The sequence below is a fragment of the Uranotaenia lowii genome, chromosome 1 (genome assembly GCF_029784155.1).
Source record: "Uranotaenia lowii strain MFRU-FL chromosome 1, ASM2978415v1, whole genome shotgun sequence".
In the NCBI taxonomy this organism is placed as follows: Eukaryota; Metazoa; Arthropoda; class Insecta; order Diptera; family Culicidae; genus Uranotaenia; species Uranotaenia lowii.
Window position 1 is genome coordinate 214,515,315 of NC_073691.1, and position 15,074 is coordinate 214,530,388.

Genomic DNA, 15,074 nt, shown 5'->3' on the forward strand with positions numbered 1-15,074 from the left:
CATTTGTGTCATTTTTGTCATTTTTTTTCATTTTTTTAATTTTTGTCATTTTTGTCATTTTTGTCATTTTTGTCATTTTTGTCATTTTAGTCATTTTTGTCATTTTTGTCATTTTTGTCATGTTTCATAATGATTCAGAAAGTAATCGTATTTTCCATGCTGTTTTTTGTGTCCCAATTTGTTGAACTCTCCTAATATATGTATTCTACTTTTTCGACCAGTTTTGACAAACCCATATTGAATCGAACTGTCAAATCAGCTGATGAATGTTTACCGATGCAGCGTTGAAGGTTTTCGGGAACGTTTTTGCCGCACGCCGTTTTTACAATTTTTCGGTTTATTTGTTAATAAATGTCGTTTAAAGTGAACTAACAGATCCTACGAACAACCGGAGTGTTCCGTTGAAATAATAGTAGCAAATAGTCGACATAATTACTAGTAAGATGGAGCGAAACTATCGGGAAGATCAGTGCAACGAGATCGAAGCGCTCGATTCGATCTACTGCGGTGAGCTGGAGGTTTTAGTTTCGGAACCTTTGCATAGGTTCAAACTGCCCATCCGAACCATCGATTATTCCTGTGGTGGTGGTGGCGGCGGCGAAGACGAGGAAGAGCAGGAAGATGATGGCCTAAACTGCATGCTCGTATTTTCATACACCGACAAATATCCGGACACTGCCCCGCTTGTTGAGATTGAAGACCCGGAAAATTTCCGGGACGGTTACGAAGAAGAGCTTCTGGCACATATTGAGGCTACGGTTAGTGTTGCTTCTATTTACTACTTGTTTAAATGTTGGAAATGATTATTTTTAATTGTAGATTCAGGAAAATATCGGAATTGAGATGATTTTTTCGTTGGTAAGTTCCGCTCAGGAATGGCTAAACTGCAAGTACGACCAGCTAAAGAGTGACGCCGAGAACGAGAAGGAAGAGGCAAAACGCCGGCAGGAGGAAATAGAACGCAAGAAGTTCGAGGGCACCCGAGTGACGGTGGAAACGTTCATGACCTGGAAGACCAAGTTCGAGCTCGAGATGGGCATCACGGAGCGGAAGGAGAAAACGGCCGGCGAGGCACGCAAACTGACCGGCAAAGAACTGTTCCTGCGAGACAACACGCTGAACGAGTCTGATCTCAAGTTCCTCATGGATGCAGGAGAACCGATCGAGAATGTGCGCATCGACGAATCGCTCTTCCAGAACATCGACGACCTTGAGCTGGACTCGGACGATGACGAGGACGACGAGGACTTCGTGCCAGATGAGAAGTGAGCTCCCATGATGGTACTCGAGCTCCGCCGTTGGATAATGTTGTATTGTTTTTGAGAAACAAGAAACCTCTACTATATTTGCTTAATATGACGACTAAGCAGCAGTCGGAAAATATACATTTAGATGGTACGCTTCCTAATTGTTTTGTTTGGTTTATTCTTAATTTGTGAAATGAGTAAAAAATCATCAAATATGATAAACTCAGGGTGCATTTGGCAAGCGAGTTTTAAAATTCATTTCTTGATGGTGAAAATTGTTTCTATTTATAGTTAAGGCGATTTTGCAAAAACATACCTAATTGCTGATTAAGGATTTTGGGAGTTTTCAAGATTTATGGTTTCAAGGATTGATATTATTGCATTATGCAACATTTTTGTTCTTTTCGTCAAATATGTTATTTCGATCGATTTCGCTTTTTTGTCGATTTGTATTTTTTTTTTGTTTTATGTCTTCCTGTGTCATGTTATTCTTCTCTTATCTCTCTTAGGATAAAAATGTCTTTAATAATTTCTTCAAAACTATGATAGGCCTCAGTAAAGATAATTTACTTTTACGATAAAAAGTCGATGTAGTGAATTTCTGCTTGTAAGTTGAACGCTGAAGTTGCATACATTCAGGCGGAAATCGTGTGTTCAAGACTTATTTCAGACACAGTATTTGAATATCGCCTGTATTTAGTTAAGTAACTTAACTGTTACAGAATTGTATCTTTTTTATTTTAACACGGTGGTGTAATTAAAAAAACTGATTTTTTCGTTCTTGGGTACAGTTTTTTCTCCGTGTCGCAAAGTGTTAACGTAGCTGAACTTTTTCCAGGGTTGACGTTTTTCCATTCTGCTTTCATCTCGTGGCCGTTGCCGTGTCATCAAAATCCTTCAAAATCTTCAAAATCACCGAGCTGCTCGAGAGATGATTGCCGCAGTCTGTTAAGAAAAAGCGAAAATTGTGGTCGTGTCGTAATTTAGCTGGTCCGCGACCGTTTTCTTGATCATTCGAAGGGTGTCGCGATTTTAGGTTTTGGGAATAAGTGCACAAATTTTAACGTTCTATGCTTAGGAAGTAGTGATTCAAAGATTTCAAATCGTAGTAGGCCATCTAGGTAGAATCCCTGCAAAACCGGCACCATGGGACTGTTGCGATACATCCGGAACCGGATCATCAATTTTCTGGTATTCTTCTTCATTGTGGTTCTGTTACCCGGATTGCCACCGAAAACGACATTCCCGTTCGAAGGGTTTACGTAAGTACATCAATTATTACCATTTTGCATCATTTAGGAAAAAAACATGAACATGACGATACAGATCTTAAAATTCAGAATTGCCCAACTTGCACGAACGAATGCCACTGTTCTCTGTCCTTGTCAAGCTAATGGGTAGACACGTCTTAACCTTGTCGTGCTGTACTGTTTACACCCGACCCGAGCGAATGCCATCTTCAGATTTGTTTTATGAACTGTTGAGTTTTTTTTTTACCATCGGCTTTGAACTTGATATATGACGTACATTGTTAATTTTGCAATTTTACTATCTAATGGACTTTGGAGAAATTCTCGTTAATGGCTTGATACGATATGACTGTTCCTAATTTTCTAATAGGTTTTTTACAAATTGTTCAAATTTTTTTCTGAAAATTATTAAATTGAAACAAATTCCCTAGAAACATAATTTTTTTTTAAATCTTATCGAAGGTGATTTTGGTAAAAAAATAAAAAAGGATTTAAATCCTGTTGAACGGTTTTTTTTTAACTAAAATTGTCTAATTCGGAAATTTAATGTATTTTCTCAAATCTCCTATCTCAGTTAATCCAGGTTTATAATTTCTGCTCTAAAGATTTACAAAAACAAATACTAAAATTAATTTTCACAATTTTTTTTTCATCCGTCAACAGCATCACTCCCCCGAAGGAGCTTAAAGGTGCCCTGGAACCGAACAATCACCTGGACAATGCCGAGCTGCTGTTCGTGAACAAGCTGCTAGGACCGGAAGCGCTGCTGGTGCGTGGCAAGGATCTCTACACCACCATCAACGGGGGCGAGATCGTGCGCATCAACGGCCAACACATCACACACGTGGCAAAAGTGGGACGCGCTTGCGGTCAGTTCTGACATTGAATTATTCTAATGCTAAGCTTATCTAATTTTGTGTGTGGTTTTCTTTCTTATAGAATCAATATATGAGCCAGAAATTTGCGGAAGGCCGCTCGGAATTGCTTTCGACACTCAGGGTGATAACCTGATCGTTGCTGATGCGTACTACGGTATCTGGTCAGTCAGTCTGGTCAATGGAGATAAAATCCAGCTCGTTTCGCCAGATCTCGTCTTAGATGGCAAAGGAGTTAACCGCAAGGCACGTCTTTTCAACAGTGTTGCTGTTGCCAAAAATGGAGACATTTTCTGGACCGAGTCTTCTTCCGATTTCGATCTACATGATGGAGTCTATACGATCTTCGGTAATCCATCTGGTCGTTTGTTCCGCTTTGATAGGAAAACAAAAAAGAACACGCTTTTGATTGACCGCTTGTATTTCGCCAATGGAGTTGTGCTGAGTCCGAATGAAGATTTTGTGGTGGTTTCCGAAACCATGACAGCTTCGCTACGTCGTTACTATCTAACTGGACCTAAAGCTGGTACCGAAGACATTTTCGTTGATGGACTTCCAGGTCTTACCGATAACCTGATTGCCGACGAAGAAGGAATTTGGACACCTTTGGTGTTGACCATTGATGAGGAATCTCCGTCCGTCACTCGTCTGTTATCTAGAGTACCTTTGATTCGTAAGTTCCTAGCCCGTATGTTGTTTGTTGCCGAAATGCCATTCAAACTGATCCATCAAGTCATGCCCAATGAGCACACCAAACGATTGCTTTACACTATCGGTAACTTCGCAATGACGGAATTCATGAATCCTCCACGCACCACGATCGTTCGATTGGACTGGTCAGGAAACATCGTCGGTTCGCTGCATGGTTTTGACCAATCGGTGGCCTCGATTTCGCACGTGGCTGAGCTGGGTGACTATCTTTACCTTGGCTCGCCATACAACCCCTACTTGGCCCGTGTCAAGCTTCCCAAAGTGCCAAAGGTTCGTGTGCAGAGTGTACGATTCGAACCAGTCGAATCTGCTCCAACCAAGAAACCGGAAACTGTAACTACACCTAAACCTGTTACTACTACCACTACAACAACAACGACTACACCGAAACCAACTACTACAACAACCACAACTACAACACCGAAACCAACGACTACCACCACAACCACCAAGAAGCCCGGTAAGTAATTTTTGAAAAAAAAAATTATCACAATTATTATAATTTGAGGAGCTTGGATCGGAGGCAAATATGAGCATGGAAGTCACTTTCAAAAAGCGCACATCGAATCAACAGATTCAGAAGATTTGGTAGAAAATGTAATTCAATTGAAATCTTTTATCGAACCTTTTTTTTCTCCTAGCTACTACAACTACCACCACACCAAAACCAACCACAACAACCACCACCACGACAACCACACCGAAACCCACTACGACGACACCAAAACCCACAACGACAACCCCGAAACCCACGACTACGACCGCACCTCCTAAACCGACCACCGATAAACCTGCTGCCGCACCCGTAAAGCAAGAAACGAAACCCAAACCCGCAGCTGATGCCCCAAAACCACAACCCACAACCACCACCCCACCACCATCTAAACCGGCACCGATCCACGAAACTATCCCCAACGATACTCCCAAACCGAAGCAAGAGAAGCTTAAGGTCATCAAAAAGGGTGGCGAACAGGGCGAGCTATAAGGTCGTCTTCAAGAGGAAGGTGGGTAGGTTTTAGTCAGTATCCCGTAATTTTTTCAACTACGCACAACGGACATTCACTCAAACTTGAAACTTGTCGACTAAACTCTCATTCCATTCTCTTCAGCAAAACTACTGTACTGTAATCTTTACTTTTATTGGTAGATCTCTATGTAAGTAGAAACTATGAAATTTTCAGACATTAGGTGGTAAAAGTGCAGCTTCTTGGCATTGTGCCGTATTTATATTCCAACGAGAGAAATTCGTACTGCTAGTTCTAAAAACTATTTAATCTATTTCTAAAAAACAATCTATAAATCTATTGAAATTAATTTCTGTTATTAAAGATTTGTCTAACGTAACCTTTCGTTAACACCATTAACCTTAGATTTATAACAGTTGGCAGTAATTTGAGATTCCTTTTGATCCTCGAACAAAAAAAGAACACGAAATACATCATTCAAATATCCTTTCGAGAGGGTAACAGATTATCGGGAAATTATTTCTCTCATAACTGTAAGGCGCTAGGTGAATTGATTAAACAAATATGAAAGTGGTGGGAAATTCCGAGTTGCAAAAACACAAACTATGAATGTAGGGGTAAAAATCGTAATAAATAAAAACAAATAAGAGCACTTCTTTATTCTTGTTAGGCAAAAATAAAACCAAGGCTATTAGGTACTGTATCGATATGGTAAGTTGCCAACCCAACACTGCATTCGCGATATAAGGATTTTTTCTATTTTGCAATTTTACCGATTCAAGTCAAAAGTCAGGAAAATGGTTTAGCATCGATCGCTTTTGCTAAGCTGTAGTGGTTAAAAATAAACAAACAAAAAAATAAAGTTGAAGCGCGACTGATTGATCCGAAACGTCATATGGGCAGTTCTCAATAACTTAAAATTTCCATTATGTGTTGCGGCCGTTATGGTATGATGACGATTGGAAGTTGGAACGAACAATTCGAAGAACGATTAGTGCCTACTGAATTTCGAGAAGCAGTTGCTTTGGCTTTAGAAAAATATGAAAGATTGAAATTGAAAAACCTTGCAGCTCTATAGACATGAAGAAGTAAAGTCACACTGGAAACAAGAAAACCTGACGAGCAAACGTAGCGCACAGTTACCAAGACCATGCGAGTTTTTTGTACTACAATTGACGAACTACAATTTTAACACCGAATTCACAAAATGTTAATCAGCCTGATGATTTGTTATGACCGATAAGACTGGGACTGTGAGGGCGTTATTCAGTTAAAAAATTACCGAAGCTTCGGTAAAATTCAACGAACAAACTGTAAAAAGTAAATCTATTAAGCATGAGGATTTCGAGCGTTCGATAATTTCTACCGAAATTTTGTTATTTTTTACAAAATCCTTTTTTTAATGAACATTTACAGTTTTTACGGACCGTTCGGTAAAACTAAAAATCCATTATCAAGATTAGATTTATGTATTGAACGAACATGTTTGTCTTTTTGTTGACCGTATTTGCACTGAATTTTATGGAAATTATTTTCTCCTTTATTCTATCCGTAGGTACATTCGGGTTAAAACTTTAGTATTTATATTTTTTTTAAATAATTTTTGGTATTAACCTCTTGTGAAAAATGAGTAATAAGTTGTGCATGTGGGTTTTCATTTTGCGAGCGTGCATTTGTTTGTAAACAACCCGGCTTATCAGTTGAGAGAACTTTTTCACGAAATATTCCTACAGGTTCGAACCATTAGTATTATGGCCAATTCGGGTTCCTCAATCCGGAGCACCGTATACGTGTCCAATCTACCTTTCGATCTAACAAACATAGACGTGCGGAGGATATTCGAACAGTACGGCCAAATTGCAAGGTAGGTGGCGATAGAATAATGTTCTCGACTCACCATGCTCAGCACTCTCTTTTCTAGGGTAACCATACTGAAGGAACGTGAAAGTCGCAAAAGTAAAGGAGTTGCTTTCATTATGTTTGGTTCTACGAAAGAAGCTGACCAATGTTGTGCTGCCGTGAATAATACCGAAGTGAGTTCCCTTTTTGGTAGTTTTCTCGTTTTGATTAATAACAACTTACAAAATATATTAGATGTTCGGACGCACGCTGAAGGTCAGTATTGCCAAAGACAATGGGAAGGGTGAGGAGTTCGGCAAACGGAGAGATTATCCGGATAAAAGCCGTTGTTATGAGTGCGGCGAAGAGGGACATATGAGCTACAACTGCCCCAAGAACGTTCTTGGCGACAAATCACCTCCACGGAAGGTGGGAAAGTCGAGGAACGTTAGCCGAAGCAAAAGGTATGCTGACGCCGCAATTGATTCCTCAGAATGGGATTGCAATGATGGCGAGGATGATAGATTACGTAGAATAACTGAAGGACAAAATGCTTCAGCCGCTGTTAAAAGGAAGAAGTACAAACAGAGTGCGTACTTCAGTGATGATGAAGAATTGGATGATTAAATAGTAATAATACAACACGTGTACTCATATTTATTGAACACTCTTCTATTTTTTTTTTCTTCCGAAACAACACCATTTACGGTAAAATTTATCAGCGTTAAATATGCACAAATCAAATATAAAATTCCGTGAAAATAGTACTTCATTTTCCCACAGGAAAATAATAACGAAATGCTCTAAGAGCGGAAATCTTCGGGATTCGATTGGTTTAACCCTTATTCGCTCTTGAGTGTAAATTTGACACTATTGGGAGTTTGGCGGCTTGAAATTTTGTATCATTACTTTTTAATGTACGCACCCTTAAAGCCCAGACAACAAAAAACTCCACAATCAGACCTTGAGTTACAATTTGACACTCTTCGTTTAAAATTGCTCTTGTTTCTCAACCGATTTTTACAAAATTTGTAGTTTTGAAAATGTCTTAACGCAGCACAAATATGCTTATTAGACAATATTCAGCTACAAGACTTCAGTTTTCCGTTATTCAAAATCTAAGAGAAAAAAATCCGAAAATTTATGCTTCGGAAAAAGACTGTAGATTTTTTTTTTTCACTTAGTGTCCAAAAAGCTGGAAGTGTAGCAGATATTGTGAGTGTTAATGAACACGCCATCTACGGCTCTCCTACCCGATAGGCTTTGCCGAGCTTTCTCATCTCTCTCGTCTTCTGTTCATTCACTCTCAGTTCACATGTACAACCGGGAGACGCCGTCAATTGAATACGCGTCTCCCATTCCCAGTGAAATACGACGTTGAATCCCCACAATGGCGAACATCTGGAATCTTCGGATCCGCAGTTTTTGTGTAGAGGGGAGATGTGTAGCAGATAATTGCGAGTGTTAATGAACACACCATCAATGGCTCTCCTACTCGATAGGCTTTATCGAGCTTTCTCATCTCTCTCGTCTTCTGTTCATTCACTCTCAGTTCACACACACAACCGGGAGACGTCGCCAGTTGAATACGAGTCATCCATCTTTGAGACAAATCGTGTGACTACCGGACGCTCTCTCGTAACACTGACAAAATTTTCTGGGCACTACCGCCCGATGGCAGTGCAACACCAGATTAAAACCAGTGCAACACTGTCCGAATAAACAAACAGTTTGACAGCACTTAGTGGTGCACCAGTTCAACACTAGTGCAACACTCGACATAAACAAATGCGGTATATGTGAAAAAAATCTACAGTCTTTTTCCGAAGCATGAATTTTCGGATGTTTTTTCCCAGACTTTGAATAACGGAAAACGGAAGTCTTGTAGCTGAATACTGTCTGATAAGCATCTTTGTGCTGCGTTTAGACATTTTCAAAACTATTAGTTTAGTAAAAATCGGTTGAGAAACAAGAGAGATATATTGGTTTTAGTCGACACTCCAGGGACTGTAACGGGTAAACATTTCAGAGACGGATGAGGGTTAAAAACATACCTATATTCATAAAAAAAACAAAACATTATGGCGTGATATTACGTTTGGGGAATCAATTCAACCACCCTTTTTTATAATTTTAATCTTTATTTCAGCAACAAAACTGCAGTTTTAGTTCTTTCTGGTTTTTTCTTCAAATATACATTTTTCCACTTTTTATCTTCTTTGATCGTGTTTCTTCCTATCTCGTGTTCAATATTTTCACGTTTTCTTTTTTTGTTGGATTTATTTTCAGTTTTAATTTCGTACAACTTAACCACTATATTGTATTTCTGTTTTTTTTTGCTTTCTCCTTTTTTTTGTTTTCTTCGGATACAACAACAAATAAAAGGTAAATCAATATCAAAAAGTAAAACAACAACTTAACAACACTAGAGGAACCAAAACAATCATCCATCTGTATCTCTTTCGTTCTCTATATATAATTAATTTATGTACTGTTATTGTGTTTGCTTTTGTGTTGTAATCTTTCGCCTTTTTTTCTCTATGTCTTGTCTTCTTCTTCCATTTGCTTTCTGATAAGTTCCGGCTTATTGGTTTAATTTTTCTTATGGTAGATAATTCACGTAACATCAACTTATACTGCCTAACATGAAAAAAGTCTTTGTGGTAAATTCTGTTTGCTTGCTTGCTTGCGTGACAGCTGCGGAGTCTGCGCGGGTTGTTTTTTTTTTGTTTTCTCGAGATTATTGATTTTTAGTTTTGTAGCCGTTTTTTTTGTTTGAAATTTGAACTGTAAATGTGATTTCACCGATTTGTTTGTCAGTTTTTATGGTTGGATGCGAGCATGCTTTAGGGTCACGAATTTTGTTTATTGTTTAAATAGATTTCGATTTTCTATATCTCATCAAATTTGCATCATCGGTGTTTCGATTATTTTTGTGTTACACTGTTGAACGCCTCCGGTAATTATCAGTAGTTATTGTTTTTTTTTTACTGTTTTTGGTTTTATTTATTTGCACCTATATTTTTTATACAAATTCTACAACTTAGTAAATTAAATAACATGATGTTTTTCTATCGGATTTTATTACATTGTTTCATTTTTTTTAGGTTTCAGTTTGTGTACTATCATTTATACGCAAGGAGAAGGGATTTGCTCTAAGCTTTTGATGCTGCATCATATGTTGGCTATTTTTGCTTAGGAGTTGTTTCAATACTCAACCAGAGCCGCCAGGGAGGAGGGAGTTTGGTAAATTTTGTCTGTGTAGGTAAGTTTTTCTTCTTCTTTAAACTTAAAGCTTCGTTCCTTACGCAATCCATCCTTTTAACTATTATTTCTTTAGTTTGCTATTCATTTCGCCTACTCTGATAAGCTTAACTATTTATGTGTTTGGTATGCAAGTGTATGTGTATGTTTTTGGTTTACAATATGTTTTTGCTTTTCCATTTTCCTATAAGTTGTCAGTCAAATCCTTTCACGCGCCCGGTTGAATTTCTTGTTTGTTTAACAGGGCTTAATCTATGTTTAGTTTAGACTTTTTCCATCTGAGGAATAGTGTCACTTGTATGACATTGTCTCTCAAAAAATGGGGGACCGGAAATAATTCGATGTTTTTGTTTGTAAGTTCAGGGAGGCAGGGTTCGATTCAACTAATTAATTCTACAGCTTCTTCTTGATTCTATTGAGGGAATAACATAAACATTTCAAAGAGCAAGAGTTCATTTGATCTACCTATCTAAAGATGAGATAAGAGAATTCGAGTGTAAACAGGGATACTTCCTATACAAATAGATTCTGATTTGGGGGCTTTTGAATCAATGGAGAGATTTCTTTCTTTAAGGGTGTCTTCATATTTGATTCGAATAGAGAGGGAAGGGAACAAGAGATCCAGAGAGTGAAGAAAGATAGCAGAGAGCGGGAAAGTCAATTTTTAAAGTGATTTGATTGTTTCTTTCGACAGGATTTTTCTTTTGTTTCTGAACTCAGTTTGATGTCTTATTGCATAAGCTAACTTTCCGCTCACTCTCTCCTATTGTTTTGCTTTACTTCATCAAAGTCAATGTCAAGTTTGAATTTTTGTAAGTATTTCATTATTCTTGTCTTTCCTAAAGAGGCTTCTGGTATAAAAACTGATATGTTGTTCCATATAAGATTCATATTCCTAAGTCGCTCGTTTAGATGCATTCTCAACTCTCTTGGTTTGTATGTTTTAATTTGATAGTATAGTTGTTTTGGCTGTAGGAAAGAAAATCTAAAATACTTATTAAAACAAGGTAATGAAGTTGAGTGATTTGTAACTAAAGGGATTCTGGTATTCTATCATTTTGCTCTCTAATTGAAATCTTTAACAAAAGCCTTTTTTAAAAATGCTTCAGTTCATGACTATGACTATCTTTTAAATAGCCATTGAAAAATGATAAAACGTGCTTAAACAGTATGCAAACCAAGTTTTTCCACTGCTTACCAATTAAAAAGGATCCGGAAAGCCAAGTGGATATCGTCGGACTGGGACCAACCGGAGGCGTCAGGCCTCACGAAAGCCAGCGAGGTGGAAGGAAAGCTTCGAGCCGCAGGAAGAGCGTCGAGACTAGAGCCAGGGATGGTCGTTGGGCCAGATTCATTGGGAAACCACTGGAAGGTCGTCGAACCAGTGCCATAGAAGGTCGTCGAGCTGCAACAAGAAGGACTAGAGCGTCGTGCAAATGAAGGCGACGATTGAGATCCGGTGCGACCGTTGAAGAGGGGCAGCCCCATTACCAGAAGCCACCGGAGGCAGTTAGAAGACTGCAGGAATACGTGTGTTGAGGAGGCGTATTGAGATTCTCTCATCAAAGCAATCGTTGAGATGAATAACATCACACACATAGTGGTGTTTATCAGGAGTAAACAAATTATGATATGTAACCATGAAAATGGTGAAATGGTGAAAGTGGATGAAATTCTATAATAAGGTTCAAAGTTCAACCACACAAGAATGAACCTGCTACCCTAAGTGCTCCGTCAACAGATTCTTTCAGTTAAGCTATCGAGGAGCTTTTCAAAGTGAAAAATGCGGAGTGCGAAATCGTTTTGAAGAAAGACTTGAAGATTGAAGTGAACCAAAGACAACTTTTCATGGGCCTGTGATGACTGGAATAAGGTGATTGGGTCAAACGGATCGAAATTTATAATATTTAGGTCTTATGGTATCACGAGAAAATGGCGAATAATCAGTGAATGTTAGAAAAAGGAGTTTTTGAGGCCACGACTTCATGTGAGTATCTTTAAAAACATTCATTTTTGAACCAACATAGGTAGAGTCTTGGTGCGGGGATTAATTACTACATCCTGTATTGTAGAACTTGAGTTCATCGATAATATCGTAACCAAGGTGATTATTTTGGACAGAAAAGAAAAACTATCAGTTCCTGCATAAATAGTTATTTTTCGAATGCCGATATACATTACAACAAGAAGAAGATGTGTAAAAAATAGTTTTGCAGTGGTTCAAGGAAAAGTGTATTAAGGTGTCCAAAAAAATTTCCTTGAAGGCCCAGCATTAAAAAAAAACTAACAAGCATTCAGCAATTGTGACATGTAAGATCAATCGGAAGCGATACAATAAATTTAAAACAAACAATAAAATGTTTCAAATGATTGGTCACGTTTGAAGAATATTTGACTTATGAGCAGACTGCAGTTTTTAATGAAAAAAAAAGATTGTAACATTTACTTTCTTCGTTTTCCAAATTTCGGTATCGCAATTCAAAGTTTTTTTTTCGAAAACATTTCTGACCTATCCAATTGTAACAATTTCTAACGACCTGTTTCAGTATTTCAAGTCATTCGTAGGGAATCTCAGTTTAGAGTTGAGAAATAAGTCGTCGAGGAACCATGAAAGCACACAAAAGAAATCCTGTTTGCAGTCATGTTTAGTTGTGTGTTTGTGTTCGTGTGCTTGTGTGTATGTTATGTCTGTGTTTTCATGAAGAACTGTTATTGTGTGTGTATGTTTAAGTACTCATGGACACTTGGTCTGGGCTTAAGGACATTTACGATTTATTGTTCAATTTCAAGTTGTTCTTTTTACAGATTTTTTTTCACATAGGAAAGTATTACTTTACTGAGTGTGTTTGTGTTCTATCGTTTTTCTTGCAGTATGTTTCGAATGTCATCGATCTTTTTGTTCTTTTTTGAGAAGATAAAATAGCAGAGTTTTGGTTTGCTTCTGTCCAATTTATTTTTTTGCGAGTGTAAAAGTTGTGTGTGCTCTTTCATTAGTAAGTAACGGAGTTTTTTTTATGTTTCTCATTTAAGTGCAAGAAGAAGATATTCATTTCTGGCAAAAAGAAACAAACAGTTTAATTTGTGTGGTGAGCTTAGTTTTGAGTTGAATAGTTGTAAACGTTTGAATTTGAAGGTTCGTGTATTCAAATTGTCGGTAGGGTCGCTCTTGATTGGAAAAAATGATTCTCTTAAGTGGTCGGTTCAAGTTTTTTTTTGTATTCTTGGAAAAAATATTGCAGAGAAGATTGTTTGCCTCCGATACAAAAACTTATTCTTCCCAAATAGTTTTCTGGCTTGAGTTGGTAGTCAAAATAATCCGGCGGTTTCAAGTTTAGGTTTTTCGTTAAAGATTTTTTTTTTCGTTTAGATTTTACTTACACATTTGTTGGTCGTAAGTCTCAAGAAATCTTAGAATTTGGGATATCGTGTTGGCTTAAAGTGTTGGTGATTGTGTAAATATGTTGTTCTAGCTTTTTCTTATTTTCTGTAGAAACAAAGGCGTCTCCAATCCAAAACATAATTAACTAACTATGATTCTTAGAACATAAAAAAGAACAAACTTGAACGATATTTTTTTCATAGATCGATTAAATTAGAACACTTGCCATGCCAGTTTGATTTTCACATTGAAGAAACTGGTAGCTTTATCGAGTTTTTTTTCGTATCAAGTTCAATTAAAAATACGGTAGTTTTTGTTTTGCGTTTTTGACGATTTTTGTTTTGTTTCGCTTAGTCTTAGTATTCTTAAATTTGTGCTCAAAAACAATTTGCTTGCTTAAAGATTTGATCTGGTTGTGATGTCCAGTTTTTTTTTTGGTATTTTAAAGATATTTTACAAGTGTAGTTCCTCTTCGTAAACTGCTCTGTACTAATCTCAAACTCACATGTGTCACGATTGGACACCTCAATCAATCAATCAATCATCGTTCGCAAATTTCAACGATAGGTTTTTACTTTGGTTAAAGGAAAAAATCATCTCGCGGTGCAACATTTCACCAAAACGATTTGCGCCTAGCGACAGTTGTTTTTTTGTTTGTTTAAATTCTTTTCAAACACCTTTTTGGAAAAGATGCGTCCAACAAAGAGTCACGGGGATTGTTGTTTTACAATATTATTTTTTTCTTTTATTAAATTCGATTCCGTTTTCGGAGAGTTGAACATTTCTGCTGAATTTACCGAGCGAAAGAGTGAGAGATCTTTAATAATGAGAAGAAATAACATCCATTAAAGTCGAAGAAAAACAGTTTCGGTTACAATCTAAACAATGTCCATCTGTATTTTAGTTTTAAGTATTTTTCCTTACTTTTTTTTTTGGCTCGGACGCTTGCAAGAGGCCAACCGCAATAACAAGTGTGCTTGTGTTTGTTTGTTTTCTTTCGGTAGTGATTCAAATTTCATTCCATAATAAGAGTTTCGCTTATGGTTTCCTTGCATTGCAAAGACTGTTTCTATGATGGCTGCGCGTTTTCTGAACACCTATATTTTACTTCTTCACTGTTTGGATTTTCCTCATATGCACTACAATCATTCGAACCTTGCTTTCGTTTGTACCCATTTTAATTTCTCAGTTTGTCTCTTTGTGTCTTTGTTGTCTTTTTTTTTCTTTTCTATTTACATTTTTTGCTTATATGCTAGTTGAATTTTTCTTCTGCTTCAATATTTTGGTTTGCTTTCTTCATTCTCAGTTTTAAGCCAAACTGTTCATCGGGGTCTCTGCTTATTTGGTAGGGTCCGTTGATAAACCTAGTTACGGCTTAGATTATCTGTCCATTATTTTTATTTCATCACAATCGTCTTTATTAGTATGATTAAGAGTAGTCAATGATGAATATAAATAAGTAAGGTGTGTTGTGGATGTGTGTAAGTTGGTGAAAGTGGGTTTTCACCATTACAGTTGTTTTCGCAGTGAAGAGATAAATATCA

At 37.4% G+C, this 15,074-nt stretch overlaps 3 protein-coding genes across 3 annotated transcripts; all 3 read left to right on the top strand.

Moving 5' to 3' along the window:
* The first annotated feature begins 256 nt into the window (after positions 1–256).
* Positions 257–1,394, top strand: LOC129739874 (RWD domain-containing protein 1-like). Its single transcript, XM_055731419.1, has 2 exons — positions 257–758; positions 820–1,394. The coding sequence occupies exons 1-2, from the start codon at positions 444–446 to the stop codon at positions 1,267–1,269; spliced, it is 765 nt and encodes a 254-aa protein (XP_055587394.1). The 5' UTR covers positions 257–443; the 3' UTR covers positions 1,270–1,394.
* A 749-nt stretch (positions 1,395–2,143) lies between these two features.
* On the top strand, positions 2,144–5,904 carry LOC129739875 (adipocyte plasma membrane-associated protein Hemomucin-like). The gene is made up of 4 exons (XM_055731420.1): positions 2,144–2,509; positions 3,161–3,366; positions 3,437–4,543; positions 4,725–5,904. The coding sequence occupies exons 1-4, from the start codon at positions 2,394–2,396 to the stop codon at positions 5,066–5,068; spliced, it is 1,773 nt and encodes a 590-aa protein (XP_055587395.1). The 5' UTR covers positions 2,144–2,393; the 3' UTR covers positions 5,069–5,904.
* Positions 5,905–6,703: 799 nt separating this feature from the next.
* On the top strand, positions 6,704–7,544 carry LOC129739876 (zinc finger CCHC-type and RNA-binding motif-containing protein 1-like). Its single transcript, XM_055731421.1, has 3 exons — positions 6,704–6,912; positions 6,970–7,081; positions 7,143–7,544. The coding sequence occupies exons 1-3, from the start codon at positions 6,800–6,802 to the stop codon at positions 7,512–7,514; spliced, it is 597 nt and encodes a 198-aa protein (XP_055587396.1). The 5' UTR covers positions 6,704–6,799; the 3' UTR covers positions 7,515–7,544.
* Positions 7,545–15,074: the final 7,530 nt, after the last annotated feature.